At 40.4% G+C, this 23225-nt stretch overlaps 1 protein-coding gene across 2 annotated transcripts in view; it reads right to left on the minus strand.

Annotated features, from left to right (window-relative positions):
* Positions 1-967: 967 nt before the first annotated feature.
* Positions 968-23225, minus strand: part of HEXB (hexosaminidase subunit beta) — a 29911-nt gene continuing 7653 nt past the window's right edge. Inside the window, exons 3-13 of one of the 2 annotated variants that reach the window (XM_040262718.1) lie at positions 16398-16444; positions 16029-16139; positions 10659-10760; positions 8678-8807; positions 6164-6344; positions 5078-5164; positions 3781-3853; positions 2764-2938; positions 1698-1788; positions 1439-1543; positions 968-1142 (exon numbers count right to left, since the gene is read on the minus strand). In XM_040262718.1, coding sequence (XP_040118652.1) covers positions 1082-1142; positions 1439-1543; positions 1698-1788; positions 2764-2938; positions 3781-3853; positions 5078-5164; positions 6164-6344; positions 8678-8807; positions 10659-10760; positions 16029-16139; positions 16398-16444 — 1163 coding nt within the window. In that variant the 3' untranslated portion in view covers positions 968-1081. The remainder of the gene's footprint in view (positions 1143-1438; positions 1544-1697; positions 1789-2763; positions 2939-3780; positions 3854-5077; positions 5165-6163; positions 6345-8677; positions 8808-10658; positions 10761-16028; positions 16140-16397; positions 16445-23225) is intronic. The other variant, XM_040262719.1, reaches the window with a different exon arrangement.

Consider the following 23225-nt stretch of genomic DNA (forward strand, 5'->3'; position numbering starts at 1 on the left):
TGGCACAGAGAAGAGGGAACATTCAGGAAATCCAGTCTCGCCAAGACAACAAAGTGGTTATCGGATTTGTTCCCTTAGCAGAAACCATGGTAGGTACTCGGTGACTAAATCTACATATTTTACATAAATTCCTGGAGAAATCCCAGGGGTTCTATCCTCACAGGTGTGGATGTGTTGGGGAGGGCTTTCTAGTCCTCCACAAAGTTTGAGGTGTACTCTACCAAAATGTGTCATCAGCCTCCATGACCGTTTTTCCATCCCAAGCACTTATTTACTTCCACTATTGCTGGCTCTCAGCCAGTTCTTCATGTCATTCTTGTCCCTGTCAGCCTCTCCTGCTCTGGGACAGGCATCCGAGTGCCAGCAGTCTTTACCAAACGTTGGGACTGGAAATGCTTCTGAAGCATACTCCTGGTTTTCTGTCCTCCACAGTACTTAGCAAATTTTTCCTGATAATGGTCAAAAGATGTGCAGGGAGAGATCTGAGGCTTAACTTTGCAGAGATAACTAACTTAAATTATTTTGATTAGGGTTATTCAACTGCGCTTCGAACATTAACATCAGGCTCAGCTACTTTTGCCTTAGAGCTGTCTAATTATCAAGCCATGAATCCTCAAGACCAAAGTACGCTGCTCAGCCAGAGACACGGCCTGTCCTAAGTCCTTGGAGGGAAACTCAGGAGCACCTACCTACTTTGTTTTCAGTAAGAACGATTTAAAAGAGAACTTGAACAGACGGTGGCACTGGTGCTGCTCATTCTACTTTATAGCATGAGAAACGTGCTTTGATGTTGACGGTTAATGTACCTGAGCTGTATTGAGTGTCTAGTAAATTATTACTGTTGGTAGTTAAGATTCGGTCTTTTGGAATATACTGAGTGATAGATATCACAAGGTTTTTGGTTGGTTGATTTTATGCTTCTCTCACAAGAAAGATGTCAGCCTTCTAATGTATAATAAGATGGAAGTTCAATCAATAAAAAGATATTTTATTCAAAAACATGATTTTTAAAATCAGGTTGATTGTAGTATGGATGACTGTGGGCTCTTTTCCCATATCTTTCTTCTGTTTTAGCTCATTTTTACATTTTGCCCTCATGCTCACAATATCCAGGAAGGAGAGGCTGTGCAGCTATTCCTCGTCTGTAGGAAAAGTATAAACAAAAGATGTTTTAGATTAATTCATGTCTGTCTGAAGAAACTTAGTAGCTCAAGTCAGAATCACTAAACCATACCATTAATTACTGAAGAGAGATTCATAATTCAAGGAGAAACAGTTGCCAATTTTTCCTAATTAGATCACTACCTATTAGGTCACATACATTTCTGTTTATAGCAAAAAAAAAAAAAAAATCCCAATAAGCTAGCTAACACGAAATAAGGTAAAAAATCACCCTGTACTTAACAGTATCCTAGCCTGACAAATAAACGTGTCTTACCCGACCATTCTGCAGCGGTGTCTTGTTAGTCTCCTGTAGGCATCCTCTAGGTCTGTGACATCTTGGTGACTCCAGAGTCTCTCACCAACAGCACTCGCCCGAGGCCTAAAATTTAAACCACACATCCCCCAAGGCAATTTAAATTCATGTTTTCTTCAAGAAGCGAACCACACACTTGGGCAAGTTTCTAGTGCTTTCCCGCCTGGGTGAAGAGAAGCTCAGGCCCCTTGGTCCCCATGTCCTCCCTGAGGTTCCATACCATAATCTTGGAGTAAGGTTAGTTGCATCCACATACTCTCCCCATATGCAGGCTTCTCCACCAATGACAAGCTGTTTCTGTTCCGGAGGACCTAGATTACAGTCAGTGGTGTGAGTTAGGTGGTTGCAACCTGAGGCTCACACACAGAGGCAGCGCTGGTTTCTGGTGTTAGCCTGGGGCAAGGCTTCTCTCTGGGAGTCAGGAGGACCTTGGGAGAAGTTCACAGCTGCGGCACAAAAAATGGTGGCGAGCTTTATTGCTGCAACTGACCCCGTGGTTCACAGAGCATTTGTTAGCGTGTGTCGACTAATGTAGCAGCCCAGTAGTAAAGAGACCATTTTATTTTGGTTTTCTGCAAACTTATTTGGACACCAGAAGCACTTCCCCTGGTTGGCTGGGAACAGTGTGCCAAGGAATGCAAGGTGGACTGGTGACCACCACTCCTGCCTTCAGTACCTGTCTTTTGGTGTCAGAGAGACTAGGTATCTACAGTAATTACGACTTCTTGATTCTCAGAAAATGCTTAGAGAAACAGTTCCTGACAGAGCTACAGTTTTGAAACTTTTAAAATACCAGATCACTTTTCCTCAAAGGAAATTGTATATTAAAGTCTAGTGTACAAAACTGGACAAAGCAGAACCGTTCTTAAGGGGTTTGAGAGCCTAGAGCCCCACCACTCAGACATGCCCACCCCAAAGGATGCCTTCTCCCCAGAACCTGGAAGCCACTGAGCAGGACGCAATCCCTACTTAGGTGCCTTACATTGCAGAGGAAGCTCAGAGGAGAGACAAGCCTCCTGCAGTCAGGCCTCTTTGAATGCCTAGTGACAAGTCTTATCAGTGTAAGGGAATCTTACTTTAGAAGTTCTTTCATTTAGGAAAGAATACGGTTTCTTTCACAAAGTTTAAAATGATACTGAGTCCAGTCTGTTGGATTATACACAAGGAAAATCAAGGATCAAACATAAAAGGGAGGATAGTAGGTGGTACCTAGGTAAAGATTCCCTGGAGGGAGTGGATGGTTTGTACAACCTAACATGTCAAGCAATGGTGGTTGCTTCACTTACCCGCAAAGTTAAGAGGCTTCACAGAGTAGTACTGTTTCCAGTCTTGCCCATAATGGATTGTGTCTAAGTACCAAGGAGCAGAAATGATCACAGGGAAGCCAGCTGCTGTAATGTTCCCTAGTTCGTTATAGAAGTTGTCCATTTTCCACACTTGAACTACTGTGCCTGGTATAAGCTATTAAAGTTACAAATGAAATATGTATTATTAGGTATTATGTATTACGTATTAAATGAAATTATGTATTATTGCAGCTACAGCAGATGAAATTAAAAGTCTAAGGCATTGTAGCTAATAACTAAATCTTTAAGATCCTTGACAAAGCAACATTTTCTTCTTTCCCCTTTGCTTTTTGAGGTAATATCTAATGCTATTTGTAATAAGGACTTAGGCATTTCATCAAACCTTAATGTTTAATATTTAACTTTTTAACTTTTGTCTATATACAATACCACATAGGTAATGAATTAAATCTTTAGTCCCATTTCTACCACACTATTTTACTTGCTTTGGAACTTACAGGATGCCACTAACCCTTCTGGAAAGATAATACAAGTAGCTGGACTTTCAAATTTTCAGTTGCCCCAAAGGAAAATAAAGAATTCTGATTATGTCAGAGAGAAATGCCTTAAAATAAAAAGTGTACTCGACAGTGATACTTAAAACGAAGGTTACCTTAACAGCAAGAAAGACTCATTCTTATCTGTTTGTTCTGCCCTTCTGAGAAAAGGAACGTTTTTCAAAGTACCTCAGTTTGTTACTAAGAATGAGATGGAGAGGGAGGAGGGAAGATGAGAGGATGAGGAGGCCGCGCTGAGGAATGAGGTAAACGGAAGAAATCAGATAAATGCCATCATCACTGGTGTCGGTGTGCGGCTCCTGCCTACCAGCAGCTTAAACGGAAAGGTGAGCTGACCTCCCCCAACATTACAGGGAAAGCTTAGGGTTCTTCCATCCAAGGTGTTAGAGTATGAAGTCTCATATTATCAGAACCACACGCAGTATTAGTGACCTCTCACCTTGGCTTCATCATCATAAACCTCTTGCCAGACCATGGATCTCTTCTTCATGGCTGAAATCATATCTGAAACCCTACCATTGAAAAAAATTACAAAGTTATTTCAGATCACAAACTTAGCACTGTGTGTAAAGAATGCACATTTTATACCAAAGACTGCAACCCTGACAGATGCCTTTCAGTATGTGTGTGTGAAGCCGCTTCAGTGTCCCACCGTCTGCGACCCCATGGACTATACAGTCTGTGGAATTCTCCAGGCCAAAATACTGAAGCGGGTAGCCTTTCCCTTCTCCAGGGGATATTCCCAACCCAGGGATCGAACCCAGGTCTCCCGCATCGCAAGCAGATTCTATACCAGCTGAGCCACAAGGGAAGCCCCTTTTTACATTGGTAAAGCAGTGCTTAAAAAATATTTAAAAAGTATGTAACCATATGCATGCGTGCTCAGTCATGGCTAACTCTTTGTGACCCCATGCAAGGACTGTAGCCCGCCATGCTCCTCTGTCCATGGGATCTTCTAGGCAAGAATACTTGAGGAGGTTATCATTGCCTCTTCTAGGGGATCTTCCCAGCCCAGGGATCGAACCCACATCTCATGCACTGCAGGCAGATTCTTCACTGCTGAGCCATCGGGGAAGCCCATGAAACCATTTGTGCCCTGTGAAGTCTCCAGGAATTACTGTCTGGCTCTTTACAAAATAAGTTTCCTACTCTTCACCATGGGGCAGCACTGTCTAGTAGATCTTTATCTTCAGGGAAGGGAATGTTCTATATATGCACTTTCCAGTATGGTAGCACTAGTCTCATCTAGCTGTTGGCTCTTGAACACCTGAAATGTGGCTCATGTGACTGAGGAACTGAATTTTTAACTTTTTCAAGTATAATTTAAATACAAACAGCCACATGTGGCTGTGGCTGCCATACCAGACAGCACAGGTATAGAGTAAAAGCAATGCTGGAGTTGACAGAATGAATTCTAGGAGCTAGACGGTGACGAAGCCTTCGCAGGGTAGCCTGGGTTTTCAGCTGAGTTCACAGAGCAGATAACTTACCACCCTACGTCTCAACAGTCACTGCAAAAGGATTGGAGTCACCATGTTATCAATTTAAGGAGAATAATGGGTACTGCATCCTCCTTTATGATTTTTCATCTGTACTTTGTGTAACAAAGATTATAACATGTACACTTTGAAAAGGAATGGAGAGAAAATGAGAAAATAAAATAGTACTAAATAAGAGCTTAAACTTTTACAAAAGGCACTGATGAAATAAACAGAAGTAGGCTTTCAGTAACTTACCTCTGCATATAGAAAGATTGTAGTTTCTCAAATTTTTTGCCAAAGCCTTTGTTCCTCATGAAATGCAGGACTGCTGGATTGGACTTCCTTAAGCAAAAACAGTGATAAAAATTTCATTAAAAGTTCCATATGCCCAATCTTTTTAAAGCAACAGATATCCCCAACATCATTTATACAGATGGAAATCTATTAAAGTTTGTAAAGAGTAAAATAAGCCTAATTTTGACTAAAATAAGCCTAATTTTGTCTAAATTAAGCCTAAAATAAGCCTAATTATGAGGAGCTACCCCACGTCCAAGGTCAGGGGCAGCAGCCGAGAGGAGCTACCCCTCGTCTGAGGTCAGGCCGAGAGTGCCAAGTTGGTGATGGACAGGGAGGCCTGGCATGCTGCAATTCATGGGGTCACAGAGTCAGACACGTATGAGCGACTGAACTGAACTGAACTGATGCCTAAAATCAGCCTGCTGCTGCTGCTGCTAAGTCGCTTCAGTCGTGTCCGACTCTGTGCGACCCCATAGACGGCAGCCTACCAGGCTCCCCCGTCCCTGGGATTCTCCAGGCAAGAACACTGGAGTGGGTTGCCATTTCCTTCTCCAATGCATGAAAGTGAAAAGTGAAAGTGAAGTCGCCTAATTACACCTAAAATAAGTCTAAAACTTAATTATGAGTTATCTTAACTTTCCACTGCAATTAATTTTTTTAGAAGCTGATATCCTGTAAAAATGGCTGTCCCTAAGCTCCCTCATCATTCTTCCATCTAAGGCTATTTGCACAGAAGATTTTTACTAGAAAAATCTCTCCCACTTAATCATTACCCTCTTCACTAAAGCTATTCTTGTTCTGCATTTAGCTTTTTTTTAATTCCCATTTTCTTCTGTATTTTAATTCTCCTTCCTACACGCTTCTGTCAATAGCATCAGTGTGTGAATTCTATAAACAATTCACCATCTTCGGAGTTGTGGTGCCAGGTTAACACCTCACAGAGATGTTCCCCCAAGTCTTTCTTCTTTCCAGAGACACCTCTACACCTACTTCTAAGAAGTTTTAGAAAAGCAGAGGAGGGGTGTGGTCAACAAAGTTTCATACCAACAATGAAAATCAACTTCATCTCCTCCCAGATGAATGAATTCATCTGGAAACACAGTACTAATTTCTTTGAAAAGTTTAGACAGGAAGCTGTAAGTTGAATTCAAAATAGGGTTTATAGGCCCGAAAGTCCCAGATGGCTCTCTCGCGTGATAACATGGAGTCAGGACGTCTTTCTGGCCTGGAAGGAAACATGGAGAAGGCAGAAGTTCAGGCACAAAGACAAGGCTCTGCACATGAGTGTACTACTTTGTTTTGTTGAAGATATATGTTATACAGAAAAAGATAAGCAGGTTTACTCAGAGTTACTTTGGTAATTTCTTCAGTTAAGAAAAGGGATAACTAATTCCTGAATACTGCCCCTGTGCTGCTTTGCTTCCGTTTCCGTCAGCCTCTCTGAGATATTATCCATTTCAGATACTATCTCAAATACTGGTGGCTGGTGGTGTAGTTGCTAAGTGGTGTCCGACTGTTGCAACCCATGGACTGTAGCCCACCAGGCCACTCTGACCATGGGATTCTCCAGGCACGAATACTGGAGCCTATTGCCATTTCCTTCTCCAGGGGATCTTCCTGACCTGGGAATCGAACCTGGGTCTCCTTCACTATAGGCAGATACTTTACCAGCTGAGCTACAAGGGAAGCCCCATCTCAAATATTAAGGGCTCCCAAATCTTCAGCTTACCCCAATCCTTTTCCTCAAGTTTCAATCCATATTTCAAATTCCCTGCTGAACACAATTAGTTTCACTTCAAATATAATCCAACAGGGCTTCCTCGGTGGGTCAGAGGTAGAGAATCTGCCTGCCAATGCAGGAGACACAGGTTCGATCCCTGGTCTGGGAAGATCCCACATGCAGAGCAACTAAGCCCATGCGCCACAACTTCTGAGCCCCCCTGCCACAACCAGAGAGCAGCCCCCGCTCGCTGCAACCAGAGGAAAGCCTGCGCAGCACAAAGACCCAGCGCGGCCCAAATAAATAAACACAACCTAACAGAAACTAAGTTCTCTCCCCCAACTCCTTCTGTAGCTTCCCAATTTTCACATTCTGGTAAGCCAGTCACCATCCCACCAAGTCTCTCGTCGCTTTCTTGCTGGACTCAGTCAGTTGCCAAGTTCTATGGTAGAATGTCTCCCAGTTCAATACATTGTTTGCCATCCCTGTTATCAGCATTCTGCTCTCGGACCTTCACTTCCAATCTGTCACTTTCACGTAGGGTTCCCTGCACTGAGGACCCACCGTGTCCCTCTTCTACTCTGCAGCTCTCACTGGCTTCCATGTGTCCTGATGAAGCACAAACTCCTCACCCAAGGCCTACCATGCTACTTTTTCAGACTCATTTCCCACTATTCTCCAGGTCTATTCTAATAATTTTTATTGAACAATTATAAATGCTAGGTGAGGTGCTATGTGCTTTATATTCATTTTTTAATCTTCAAAAAACATGACATGATGGCTACTACTAATACGCCATTTTAGAGATGGGAAGTCTGAGAACGAGATGTTCTGTAACTTGCCCAAGGTCACTCAGTTTATAAATGCCAGAAAGTGAAAAGTGAAAGTGATATTCACTCAGCTATGTCCGACTCTTTGTGACCCATGGACTATAGCCTGCCTGACTCCTCTGTCCATGGAATTCTCCAGGCAAGAATAGTGGAGTGGGTTGCCATGCTCTTCTCCAAGGGATCTTCACCTCCTAGGGATAAAACCTGGGTCTCCTGCATTGCAGGCAGATTCTTTGCCATCTCAGCCACCAGGGAAGCCCATAAGTGCCAGAAGCAGGACTCAAATGCCAGGCAGTCTAGCTCCAGGAGCAGTTCTTAAGCACCCAGCAGGGAAGAATCCACCAACAATGCAGGAGACCCCAGTTCGATCCCTGGGTGGGAAAGACCCCCTGGAGAAGGGACAGGCTACCCACTCCAGTATTCACGGACTTTCCTGGTTGCTCAGATGGTAAAGAATTCGCCTGCAATACGGGAGACTGGGTTCATCCAGGGGTTGGGAAGATCCCCTGGAGGAGGGCATGGCAACTCACTCCAGTATTCTTGCCTGGAGAATCCCCATGGGCAGAGGAGCCTGGGGGCTACAGTCCATGGGGTCACAAAGAGTCAGACACGACTGAGAGGCTAAGCACAGCACAGTACATACTGCTCTCTCCTGTGCTGTCCTCCAGCTAAATGCCTTTCCTGTTATTCCCTCTACCAGAAACAAGACTATATTCTTTGATCTCTCAAGAACATTTTAGGTGTTACTTCACTCATGTAACTGTTTAACTCACTTTTCACATTCTACTTGTAATCATTTCTTGTTTTCTTTTATCCCTCGTGTTTATACTTTAGGCAATGCCTAGATAGAGTGACCTGCTCACAACAGACATATAGTAGTTATTGAATTACAACCATCAATAGTGCTACCTTTGTGCAAATCACAAGAACAAAATAAGCAAACACCAAGTCATGAGATGCAGGAGCACACGGGTTCCCTTTTAGCAACTCATAAAACACACTCTTTACCTTTTCCCCAAGATGCCGTATGTCCAGGGCTATCAAATTCTGGCAGGACGCGAATCCCTCGGAATCGGGCATATTCAATCACTGTACGGACATCGTTTGGTGTATACACGTGAGACAAAGAATAGCTTCCCTGCAAAAGTCATATTTATTAAAATTAAAATGTATGAGCTGCTTATGGTTCTGTTTGTACTTTGGTATCTGCCAACAGACTTTTCAGGTATCATGAAGTATTAATGTCTTATGTGATGTTGGATGACTCATTTAAATTATCTGTTTACTGTATCTTATCAGTAAGCTCTCAGCACACTTTGGGTTAATTCCAGATTTACTGACAGAACTATCTATCGACAGAACCAGTACCTTGTTTTAGCAATGTTTACCATCACGCTATTTCAACCTCATGTGACCGTATGAAAAAACAGAAATAAAAGGTTCTACTCCAAAGTGAAAATTCTGAATATATTGCCCTTGTCAGTTTTAGAATCAAAATTCACACATTATTACAAAACATAGCTGTTGGTGTTCAAGATCACTTTAATTACTGCCAGCAGTAAAAATTCCCCTTGAGATGCCCTGATTTTTTTTTTTAATTAAATTTTACCTTTGGTCCTGTTTTATGTTCTTGAAAAATTAGAACTCAGTATCAGTGGAAAATAAAGGTCCATTAAAAATGTTACTATGGCACATCTCTCAAGGTATAAATATATAAATATAAAGAAATGCTCAACTCCTTAAAAAGTAGTCTTGCCTTCCCCAATCCCAATAACAAATTTGTAATGAATCAAGACCTGATCCCAGTTTATAGTAAATACAGGGTACAGAAGAACATATTGACACTGGACAGGCAATCAACAAAACCCAGATTGTGGAAAACTACAGGACAAATTGAGCTTCGTTTCCTCAATGAAAATAATAAAAGAAAAATAAAAAGACATGGTCAGGGATGGGCACCCATAGAACAGATATGTTAACTGACCACAGTGTATGGAGTTTATTTGCATCCCACTGCAAATAAAAAAAATTTTTTTTAAAGAAAAATCCACTTGGGCATACAGAAATAATGATTGGCTATCTGGATTATTGCTAATTTTTTATCTGTGATAAGGAGTTATTTTTAAACAGGCCTTTTTACCAATAAGAGGTGATGTCTGAGATTACCTTCAAAATAATGGTGGAGGGGATATAGGTGTTGTAGGATTGGCCATTACTTTATTGAAGCTGAGCGATGAGGAAGTGGGAATTCATTAAATCCTACTTCTGTATATGTTTGGAGCTTTCCATATTAAAAGCAAACAACAACAGGAGTGCTGCTAGGATTTCAATCCAAACCACATCAAAACTTTAAGGAAGGCTTTGGAATTGTGAACAGAGGACTGACTCAGGGTCTTGGCTCTGCCCCTTTGTAAGTATAGCTCTGCATGAGGCACGCAGCTTCTCCTGCTGCCAGTGGCTAGCTCTGCAGCACAGGGCTCAGTGAGGCAGCAGGAAGGCTGGCGCCCCGCGCCACTGCTCCACAACTCAGTCAGCTTGAACACTGCTAACACCATTATTTTCTGCGAAGGAGCCATTATCTCTTAAGATTCCCTACTTCATACAGTTTTTTTAGAGAGAAAAGAAGTTGTCATTTATAGAATTCAGAACATTTCTGTTCAAAACACTTATACAGTTGGGCTACTTGATAAATATAATTATTTAACTTTATGTTAATCACAAAAGCTTCAGGTCTCCTACATCCATTAAGCTTTTAAATTTGTATTTCTATAGCCCCATAAATGTTTACATTTATGATAACAATTACAAAAGCAGACCAGTTTTGTGGACCTAAAATGCTCAGCAATAGCGTACTAAAAATTTAAAACCATGAATATCTAACTTTTACACTTAAATTATATTCATAATAAGAAACATTTAAGCTACAAACTTCTAAGGAAACCATACCAAAAATTTTTGTACACCAACAACAACAACATGAATTACTCACTTTATTGCTTAATTCAGGAAAGGTGATGCTCTGATACGGGAAAGACTGGTCATCCACTATGTGCCAGTGAAGAACATTGAACTTATTAAAGGCCATGGCATCCTGCAAGCAAACAGGTTGAAAATTTATACACCTTAAAACCACAATGAGATTATCAACTCATACCTGTCAGAATGGCTATCATCAAAAAGAACACAAGAAATGTCCGTGGGAATGTGGAGAAAAGGGAGCCCTCATAAAGTCTTGGTGGGAATGTACATTGGTACAGACAACAGTTTGGACGTTTCTCGAAAGACTAAAAATAAAACTTACCATATGACCCAGCAATTCCACCTCTTGGTAAACATACCCAAAAAACAAAAAAAAATTAATCTGAAAAGATACATGCACCCCAGTGTTCACAGCCACATTATTTACAATTGCCAAGATACAGAAGCAACCTACGTGTTCATTAACAGATGAACAGATCGAGATGTAGTGGATGTAGTGTATATACACAGTGTAGTGGATATACATTTCTCTATACATAATGGGATTCTACTCTGCAATAAAAAAGAATGAAATTTTGCTATCTACGAGATGGATGGACTTGGAGGACATTATACCAAGTAAAGTAAGTCATACAGAGAAAGATCAAAACTGATAGCACTAATATGTGGACTCTAAAACATACAACAAACTAGTGACTATAATAAAAAAAAAAAAAGCAGACTCAGAAAGAACAAACCCAGTGGGGAGAGGAAAGTGAAAAATAATTACATACCACAGATATACATTCCAATTTATTAATACTTACTATATTCAGGATTGTTCCCAATGTGTCTGTTTCCTTTTAAAATTTCCTTTTCAACAAGGGAAGGATGTGAAGAAGTATAAATTTCTTTTCATTTTTCAAAAAGCCTATATATAATTCATATCATAAATTAAAACTTTAACTTTGCCCTATTGGAAGAGAGCCAGCTCATGAATTCCCAGTAGCTCCTGGCTACCACTACTGTGGTGTTTGGGAACAGAGCAGAGGAAAAATGGGATTTACAATTGCCACAATTCTGAGATTTTAGTGCCAACTCTTTCTTACAAATGAAAGAAATTCAGTACACACAAAGCACAAACCTAATTAACATTCTCAGAAATTCGGGGGACACTGACTGATTTTATGTATACTCTGGAGGAATAAACAATATAATATGTATATAAAATATAAAAGATGATATGAAGAAAATGGAAAATAAGTGGAGAGACTTTCCCTATCAGAGAATCAAAACATATAGCCTCCCTAAAGATGTGGCAAGATGGTGGAGCAGGAAGACCCTCTTACTCACCTCCTGCCATAAACACAGCAAAATTACAACTACTAAGAGCAATTATTGATGAGAAGGACCTGAAGACTAGCAGAAAAGATGTCTTCAGAACTCAAGATATAAAGATGGAAACACAAGGAGACAAGTAGGTGGGTCAAGACCCACAGTCCTGGGTAGATGACCCACAGATGGAAGGCTATCACAGTTGCAGAGGTTCTCCCCAAAGAGGTGAGGAATCTGAGCCCATATCAGGCTCTGCAGACCAGGGGGTCCAACACTGGGGCAGTTAGCCCCCAAAAACATCTAGCATTGAAGGCCAGCAGGACTTGAATACGGGAGAGCTGAAGGGCTACTAAGACAGATTGTGCTTTTCAAATTTCACAGACTCTTAGTCCCAAGGCAGAGGAAGTAATTTTTAAGAAGTCTGGCTCAGAACCACTTGCTGATGTTAGCCTCCCAGAGAGGCAGGAGATTACTGGGAATCCCCTTGGGAACAAAAGCACTAGAGGGAGCCATCTGGGGAGCTTGCTGACACTGGTGATGTCAAGTGCTATTTTAGAGTCCTCACTCTAGACTGTCAGACCAGAGACTCAACTGCCCATCAACAGGCCAGCGCCAGTCCCGGAAGCCAGTCCCACAGGCAGCTGCCCCAGGGCCCAGCTCTGCCCACCCATGGAGCAGCAGCCCCCACAGGAGACAGGGCCTGTTATATAGGAACCTTATGGTAACTACAAACCAAAAACCTATTAATAGGTACACACACAAAGAAAGGAATCCAGACATAACACTAAAGACAGCCATCACATGGCAAGGGAAGAGAGCAAGAGAAGATAAAAGGAACAAAAGAGAACTACGGAAACAACCCCAAACAATTAACAAAATGACAGTACGTATATATCCATCAATGATAACTTTAAATGTAAATAGACTAAGTTCTCCAATCAGAATAGAGTGGACTCAGCCATAAAAAAAATGAAATCTTGCCATTGTGACAACATGGGTAACTCTAGAGGATATTATGTTAAACACATCAGAGATAACATCAGAGAAAGACAAATACCAAGGATCTCTATCTGTGAAACCTAAAAAGCAAAATGAAACAAAAACAGACTCAAATACAGAGAATGGTTGCCAGGAGGGTAAGGGGGTGGGTGAAAATAGATGAAGAGGATTATGAGGAACAAACCTCCAGCTACGCAATAAATAAGCCCTGGGAATGTAATAATATTGTAGTAACTATATGGGGATAGATGGATACCAGACTTAACCTGGTGGTCATTTCATAATGTATGCCAGTGTCAAACCATGATTTAGTATACCTGGAAGTCATAGAATATTGTATGTCAACTATGTTCAATAGAAAGGAACCATATGTTAATTCATTCTTCAAGTCTAAAATGAGATAAATGGGACATAAAAATTTATGTCAGTCTTAGATCTCTTCAAGAAAATTAGAGATACCAAGGGAACATTTCATGCAAAGATGGGCTCGATAAATGACAGAAATGGTATGGACCTAACAGAAGCAGAAGATATTAAGAAGAGGTGGCAGGAATACACGGAAGAACTGTACAAAAAAGATCTTCATGACCCAGATAATCATGATGATGTGATCACTAATCTAGAGCCAGACATCTTGGAATGTGAAGTCAAGTGGGCCTTAGAAGGTATCACTATGAACAAAGCTAGTGGAGGTGATGGAATTCCAGTTGAGCTGTTTCAAATCCTGAAAGATGAGGCTGTGAAAGTGCTGCACTCAATATGCCAGCAAGTTTGGAAAACTCAGCAGTGGCCACAGGACTGGAAAAGGTCAGTTTTCATTCCAATTCCAAAGAAAGGCAATGCAAAAGAATGCTCAAACTACCACACAATTGCACTCATCTCACATGCTAGTAAAGTAATGCTCAAAATTCTCCAAGCCAGGCTTCGGCAATACGTGAACCATGAACTCCCTGATGTTCAAGCTGGTTTTAGAAAAGGCAGAGGAACCAGAGATCAAATTGCCAACATCCACTGGATCATGGAAAAAGCAAGAGACTTCCAGAAAAACATCTATTTCTGCTTTATTGACTATGCCAAAGCCTTTGACTGTGTGGATCACAAGAAAGTGTGGAAAATTCTGAAAGAGATGGGAATACCAGACCACCTAACCTGCCTCTTGAGAAATCTGTATGCAGGTCAGGAAGCAACAGTTAGAACTGGACATGGAACGACAGACTGGTTCCAAATAGGAAAAGGTGTACGTCAAGGCTGTATATTGTCACCCTGCTTATTTAACTTCTATGCAGAGTACATCATGAGAAATGCAGGACTGGAAGAAACACAAGCTGGAATCAAGATTGCTGGGAGAAATATCAATAATCTCAGATATGTAGATGACACCACCCTTATGGCAGAAAGTGAAGAGGAGCTAAAAAGCCTCTTGATGAAAGTGAAAGAGGAGAGCGAAAAAGTTGGCTTAAAGCTCAACATTCAGAAAACGAAGATCATGGCATCCTGTCCCATCACTTCATGGGAAATAGTTGGGGAAACAGTAGAAACAGTGTCAGACTTTATTTTTTTGGGCTCCAAAATCACTGCAGATGGTGACTGCAGCCATGAAATTCAAAGACGCTTACTCCTTGGAAGAAAAGTTATGACCAACCTAGATAGCATATTCAAAAGCAGAGACATTACTTTGCTGACTAAGGTCCGTCTAGTCAAGGCTATGGTTTTTCCTGTGGTCATGTATGGATGTGAGAGTTGGACTGTGAAGAAGGCTGAGCACTGAAGAATTGATGCTTTTGAACTGTGGTGTTGGAGAAGACTCTTGAGAGTCCCTTGGACTGCAAGGAGATCCAACCAGTCCATTCTGAAGGAGATCAACCCTGGGATTTCTTTGGAAGGAATGATGCTAAAGCTGAAGCTCCAGTACTCTGGCCACCTCATGTGAAGAGTTGACTCATTGGAAAAGACTCTGATGTTGGGAGAGACTGGGGGCAGGAGGAGAAGGGGACGACAGAGGATGAGATGGCTGGATGGCATCACTGACTCGATGGACGTGAGTCTGAGTGAACTCCGGGAGTTGGTGATGAACAGGGAGGCCTGGCGTGCTGCAATTCATGGGGTCACAAACAGTCTTACACGACTGAGCGACTGAACTGAACTGAACTGAACTGATTTTATGTATATCTATGTTCAAACTTTTTATTTACGCTAAGCCTGTGTTTCTTTCATTAAAAATTACAATTACATCTTTTGAAGAAAAAATCAAGGTTTTAATAGAAATGTAAAAATAACTTTTTTATAACATGCTATGTTCATAAATGATTCCGTGAAGGTACAGGAAAACTTCCTGACCCTCCTAAACTGACAGTGATGGGAGGGATGAACCAATAAAAAGTCAGTAAGAGAAGAGTTACGTCAACTTTGCTTCCCAGCTCCCAACACCTGAGGTTCCATATTTCTTTGGGACATTTTCTTAGTTATAAGCTGCTCTCAGATTCCTTTCTAGGCCACTGAAAAAACAGTAAATGGAAGTCACAAAATTAATGGTCAGTAACTGGAGATACTGGAGAAGGAAATAGCAACCCACTCCAGTATTCCTGCCTGGGAAATCCCATGGACAGAGGAGCCTGGTGGGCTACAGTCCATGGGGTCACAAGAGTCGGATGGAGTAACTCAACAGAACAGCAGCAGCAACTAGAGGTAATGTATTCCTCGTGAAAAGTCTCGACCCATGATTATTTGACAATTGAGATTTACATAGAGGGCCAATAGGCAGCATTAAAATAAAACTGAGTGTTTTTCTTAACAATGCTGACTGAATACTGGGTTAGCCTCTCTCCCACCTCAATGAAAACAAGAGGGTGATTCCCTAGGGGAGCCCCCACTTTTCTGCAGAGGAAATACATTTCTCAGGGAAGGGAGGGAAGAAAGTCCACTGCTTATACTTAGTATAGGGAAATATATTAGTATATGAAAATGAATCCCTTGTTCCAGCCAGCACAACAGCATAGTGACCAACATAAAGTAACAACGTAAAAGAACACTTCCTCAGAACAGACAATGGATGAACATAATTACCTACCAGAGTTTTCAAAACAGTCTTAACAGGCAGAAAGTGCCTAGATGTATCGATTAAAATTCCTCTATGAGGAAACCTGGGAGAATCTACAATGTTGGATTCATTGGCAGTGAACTAAAAGACAAAAGAAAACTTATTTATTTTTAGAATTTTCTCCAGTTCAGTGATGATTACAGCTGTCTATGCAAGTATGGGATAAGAAATTAATTTAAAACCAAACAAAGTGTAAAAATTACATTTACCATCTAAGAGACACACTTGAGAAGAAACATTCAAGAAGCAAAAAAATAGCTAAAAAGTTTACATTTTTCTTATAGAATGTTTTATTATGTCTACCCAATAACGTTAGTAACATATAGTAATCATACTTACAGTCCCAGAAGAATCTTGATGAATCAACTGGCTAAAGGTCTCTAAACCTGAGGAAAATAAAATTTATAATTTATTGCATTAATTTATAAAGGAAACAATAAAAGACATATTATCCAAACATAGAACCATAACCAAGAAAGGCAAATAAAATTAAATATGTTATACTCTGTAACATACTCTCTAAAATCAAGGCTCAATTTTTAAAAATCCCTGTTGCTATCAAATAAAAATGTTTTACTTAATTGTGCCCATGCCGTTGTTTCTGTTGTAATGATAAACACAAAAATATAGTGTTTTAAGAAAACAAAATTCCAGTTCCTTAATAAATTTATAGCATTATAAGAAAGAATTTTTATAATGCAATATTATAGGCACTTTAGAAGGTACCTAAATTTAACAGAGGGCAAAGAGGCTCAGAAAACACCATGAAACTATAAAGGCCCAACTTACAGTGTTTTATTTATAACAGCAGAGACTCTTGTTTATGCATGTGGACTGTTCCCTATATTATAGGCCAATTCCTCTATCTAGCCTCACTTTACCAAAATTCATGGTTCTAGCTGACAACTATATTGCCAAGGAAAATTTTACCCTAAGAACACAGGGATACTTCAGTTTCTTGCATTTCACAGATAACTGTGTTTTCTACCAATCAAAGGTTTGAAGCAACCTTGCATTGTCAGACGATGATCAGTATTTGTTTCCAATTAAGTATTTTTTAAATGGGGGAGGAAACAGCAACCCACTCCATTCTTCTTGCCGGGGAAATCCCATGGACAGAGGGGCCTCGTAGGCTATAGTCCATGGGGTCACAAAGGGTCGGACACGACTTAATGACTAAACAATGCAACATTTTAAAATTAAGGTATGTACCTATTTTTAAGACATAATGCGATTGCCCTGTACTGTTGAAAAACTACAGTATAGTGTAAGCATAACTTTTATATGCACTGGGAAACCAAAATATTTGTGTGACTCCCTTTATTGAGTTAGTCACTTTACTGCAGTGCTCTAGAACCAAACCCACTATCTCTCCAAGGCTTCCCTGTAGGACAAACTCAAATAACAGAGAAGATGTGATAACATACTACAAAAACACGAAAGATCATAAGAGACTACTATGACCAATTATATGCCAACAAATTTGACAACTTAGAAGAAATGAATAAACTCCCAGAGAGAAAACCTACCAAGATTGAATTACGAAGAAACAGAATCTGAGACTCATTACTAGTAAGGAGATGGTAACAATAATAAAACATGTCCAACAAACAAAGGCCAGGACCGGAAGGCTTCACTAGTGAATTCTACTAGAAATTTTAAAAAGAATTAATTACTAGGATATGTCACCAAAAGCAAAAGAAATAAAAGCAAAAATTAAAAAATGGGATGACACCAAAGTAAAAGCTTCTTCACATCAAAGGAAATCAACAAAAAGGCAATCTACCAAAGGGGAGAAGATACTTGCAAATTACGTATCTATTAAGGGGTTAATCTATAAAGAACTCGCACAACTCAATAGCAGAAAACAGTCCAATTAAAAAATGGGTAGAAGATTGTGAACAGGTATATTTTTCAAGGAAGACACAAAAATAGCCAACAGGTACATGAGAAGGTGCTCAACATCATTAAGCATCAGTTCAGTTCAGTTGCCTAGTCATGTCCGACTCTTTGCGACCCCATATACTATAGCAGGCCAGGCCTCCCTGTCCATCCGCAATTCCTGGAGCTTACTCAAACTCATATCCATTGAGTCAGTGATGCCATCCAACCATCTCACCCTCTGTCATCCCCTTTTCCTCCTGCTTTCAACCATTCCCAGCATCAGGGTCTTTTCAAATGAGTCAGTTGTTCACATCAGATGGCCTAAGTATTGGCATTTCAGCTTCAGAATCAGTCATTCCAATGAATATTCAGGACTGATTTCCTTTAGGATGGACTGGTTGGATCTCCCTGCAGTCCAAGGGACTCTCAAGCGTCTTCTCCAACACCACAGTTCAAAAGCAGCAATTCTTCAGCACTCAGTTTTCTTTATAGTCTAACTCTCACATCCATACATGACTACTAGAAAAACCAAAGCTTTGACTACACAAACCTTTGTTGACAAAGCAATGTCTCTGGTTTTTGATTTGCTGTCCAGGTTGGTCATAACTTTAACTATTAACCATCAGGGAAAGGCAAATCAAAACCAGTGACCTATCACCTCACGCTTGTTAGAATGGCCATGATCAAAAGCACAAGAAATAACAAGTGTTGGTGAGGATATGCAGTAAAAGGATCCTTTATGTACTGTTCCTGGGAATATAAACGGGTGAAGCCACTATATAGCTACCACATGATCCAGCAATTCCACGTCTGGGTATTTATCCAAAGAAAACAAAAACACTAAGTCCCTCCACCCTAAATATATGTACCTCTGTGTTCAATGCAGCATTAACTACAATAGCCAAGATATGGAAACAACCTATCCATCAAAGGATGAATGGATAAAGATGCGGTGTGCATATGTATGCAATGGAATACTATTCAGCCACAGAAAGAAGGAAATCTTGCTGTTTGTGACAATATGGATGGAACTTAAGGCCATTATACTAAATGAAATAAGACAGAGAAAGACAAACACTACATGATCTCAATTAGATGTGGAATCTGAAAAAACAAAAACCAAGCTCATAAACACAAAAATTAGATTGGTAGTGACTAGGGGCAGGGGTAGGGGGTGGGCAAAATGGGTGAAGGGGATCAAAAAGTACAATCTTTCATATATACGTAAGTCCTAGAGATGAGAGGTACAGCATAGTGACTGTAATTAATAAATATTGTGCTATCTATTTGCAAGTTGCTAAAAGGAGTAAATCTCAGAAGTTCTCATCATAAGAAAAACAATTATTTTCTAACTATGTGTGGTGACGGATGCTAACTAAACTTACTGTGGTGATCATTTGCATTATATACAAATAACAAATCATTATGTTGTAAAACTGAACCTAATATAATTTTATGTCAATTATACCTCAAAAAAATTAGAGAAGAATAAAAAGTTCAAAGTTGCTTTGGCTATGCCTCCCCCCTACCCCCAAATACAGAATAACTTTGGAATTTTCTGTTAAGTGGCAGTACACTCAAATATCATTTATGACACATTTGTTACTTTCAAAGTCTGACAGTAAGTGGAAAATAAGGACTTCCTGGACTAGATTCACAATATGCTCTCAAAAGTTCTTATGTGGATCAGGACAGAGATCAATAAAGCTGATTTCCCTAACGGGCCCCAGACAAGACAGGCAGACCAGACTGGTAAAAGTTTAACATCACATCCCATTATATGTAAATAATCTAGATGACAATATCTGTAGTTACATTTGTGATAAGTATCTATAGCTATTTTCACATCATTATTTTGAATAAGATCACAATCATACCATTATTACTATGACTATAAAACATATCATTAACAATCATTACTTTATTCTAAATAACATTCAACCTGAGTCAAATCCAAAGTCTTCTCTCATTTTAACTACTATAACTTTGACTAGCTAGCTCACATTAGAGAAAATTATTCTTCTCCTTTTTCAAAACCATACTAATTTGGAAGCCAGTAAAACAAAATCTTATCCTCTTAAAAGAAGAGGTCAAAGCAGCTTTCGAACAGCAAAAGTAAATGTCCCAATGCCTGAACTTTGAAGTTCAGACTGAAAGTCACAGGAAAAGATTTTAATGTTCTTCTCTCCTCACTGCCTCCAATCACTCTCAAGTATATTTTTATCTTTTCACAGCATTCCTTTAAACTTTGTTATATTTCTAAATCCACGGGAATTTAAAATGGGGGAAGGGTTCTCTTCTTTTCTAGGTCATCATGGTGTGTGTGGTTGACTCTGTTCCTGAACTCTTCTTGAGAGTCCCACGATAAAATCATTCCTGGCCAAGAAACAGAATCGTCCAATTCCCCAGTGGATTCAGATGAAAATGGATAATGAGATCAAGTACAACTCCACTCCTGAAAGGAGACACTGGAGAAGAACCAAGCTGAGTTGACAGGGACTCTCCATGCCATGGCACAGGCGTTTATGCTGCTCTGAGGTCATGAGCATCTTAGCATATCAAGCAGAAAACACCACCACACATGGAGAGCTGGACTTGTTTTATTGGATAATTATTTTCCTCTTTGTTTTTCTGCTTCTGCACTAATAGACTGGTACAGGAAAAGAAAAGGCAAAATGATAGGATACCAAAAGAGGAACTCCCCAGATCATTAGGTGCCCCATATGCTACTGGAGATCAGTGGAGAAATAACTCCAGAAAGAATGAAGGGATGGAGCCAAAGCAAAAACAATACCCAGCTGTGGATGTGGCTGGTGATAGAAGCAAGGTCCGATGCTGTAAAGAGCAATATTGCACAGGAACCTGGAATGTCAGGTCCATGAATCAAGGCAAATTGGAAGTGGTCAAACAAGAGATGGCAAGGGTGAACGTCGGTATTCTAGGAATCAGTGAACTAAAATGGACTGGAATGGGTGAATTTAACTCAGATGACCATTAATCTACTACTGCGGGCAGGAATCCCTCAGAAGAAATGGAGTAGCCATCATGGTCAACAAAAGAGTCTGAAATGCAGTACTTGGATGCAATCTCAAAAACGACAGAACGATCTCTGTTCGTCTCCAAGGCAAACCATTCAATATCACAGTTATTCAAGTCTATGCCCCAACCAGTAACGCTGAAGAAACTGAAGTTGAACGGTTTTATGAAGACCTACAAGACCTTTTAGAACTAACGCCCAAAAAATATGTCCTTTTCATTATAGGGGACTGGAATGCAAAAGTAGGAAGTCAAGAAACACCTAGAGTAACAGGCAAATTTGGCCTTGGAATGAGGAATGAAACAGGGCAAAGACTAATAGAGTTTTGCCAAGAAAATGCATTGATCATAGCAAACACCCTCTTCCAACAACACAAGAGAAGACTCTACACATGGACATCACCAGATGGTCAACACTGAAATCAGATTGATTATATTCTTTGCAGCCAAAGATGCAGAAGCTCTATACAGTCAGCAAAAACAAGACCAGGAGCTGACTGTGGCTCAGATCATGAACTCCTTATTACCAAATTCAGACTCAAATTGAAGAAAATAGGGAAAACCGCTAGACCATTCAGGTATGACCTAACTCAAATCCCTTATGATTATACAGTGGAAGTGAGAAATAGATTTGAGGGACTAGATCTGATAGATAGAGTGCCTGATGAACTATGGAATGAGGTTCGTGACATTGTACAGGAGACAGCGATCAAGACCATCCCCATAGAAAAGAAAGGCAAAAAAGCAAAATGGCTGTCTGCAGAGGCCTTACAAATAGCTGTGAAAAGAAGAGAGACGAAAAGCAAAAGAGAAAAGGAAAGATATAAGCATCTGAATGCAGAGTTCCAAAGAAGAGCAAGAAGAGATAAGAAAGCCTTCTTCAGCAATCAATGCAAAGAAATAGAGGAAAACAACAGAATGGGAAAGACTAGAGATCTCTTCAAGAAAATTAGAGATACCAAGGGAATATTTCATGCAAAGATGGGCTCGATAAACGACAGAAATGGTATGGACCTAACAGAAGCAGAAGATATTAAGAAGAGGTGGCAAGAATACACAGAAGAACTGTACAAAAAAGATCTTCACGACCCAGATAATCATGATGATGTGATCACTCATCTAGAGCCAGACATTTGGAATGTGAAGTCAAGTGGGCCTTAGAAAGCATCACTACGAACAAAGCTAGTGGAGGTGATGGAATTCCAGTTGAGCTGTTTCAAATCCTGAAAGATGAGGCTGTGAAAGTGCTGTACTCAATATGCCAGCAAGTTTGGAAAACTCAGCAGTGGCCACAGGACTGGAAAAGGTCAGTTTTCATTCCAATTCCAAAGAAAGGCAATGCAAAAGAATGCTCAAACTACCACACAATTGCACTCATCTCATATGCTAGTAAAGTAATGCTCAAAATTCTCCAAGCCAGGCTTCAGCAATATGTGAACCGTGAACTCCCTGATGTTCAAGCTGGTTTTAGAAAAGGCAGAGGAACCAGAGATCAAATTGCCAACATCCACTGGATCATGGAAAAAGCAAGAGAGTTCCAGAAAAACATCTATTTCTGCTTTATTGACTATGCCAAAGCCTTTGACTGTGTGGATCACAAGAAACTGTGGAAAATTCTGAAAGAGATGGGAATACCAGACCACCTAACCTGCCTCTTGAAAAATCTGTATGCAGGTCAGGAAGCAACAGTTAGAACTGGACATGGAATGACAGACTGGTTCCAAATAGGAAAAGGAGTATGTCAAGGCTGTATATTGTCACCCTGCTTATTTAACTTCTGTGCAGAGTACATCATGAGAAACGCTGGACTGGAAGAAACACAAGCTGGAATCAAGATTGCCAGAAGAAATATCAATAACCTCAGATATGCAGATGACACCGCCCTTATGGCAGAAAGTGAAGAGGAGCTAAAAAGCCTCTTGATGAAAGTGAAAGGAGAGTGAAAAAGTTGGCTTAAAGTTCAACATTCAGAAAACGAAGATCATGGCATCCGGGCCCATCACTTCATGGGAAATAGATGGGGAAACAGTAGAAACAGTGTCAGACTTTATTTTTGGGGGGCTCCAAAAGCACTGCAGATGGTGACTGCAGCCGTGAAATTAAAAGACACTTACTCCTTGGAAGGAAAGTTATGACCAACCTAGACAGCATATTCAAAAGCAGAGACATTACTTTGCCGACTAAGGTCCGTCTAGTCAAGGCTATGGTTTTTCCTGTGGTCATGTATGGATGTGAGAGTTGGACTGT

This window comes from Oryx dammah, unplaced genomic scaffold (assembly GCF_014754425.2).
Source record: "Oryx dammah isolate SB20612 unplaced genomic scaffold, SCBI_Odam_1.1 HiC_scaffold_20, whole genome shotgun sequence".
Lineage (NCBI taxonomy): Eukaryota > Metazoa > Chordata > Mammalia > Artiodactyla > Bovidae > Oryx > Oryx dammah.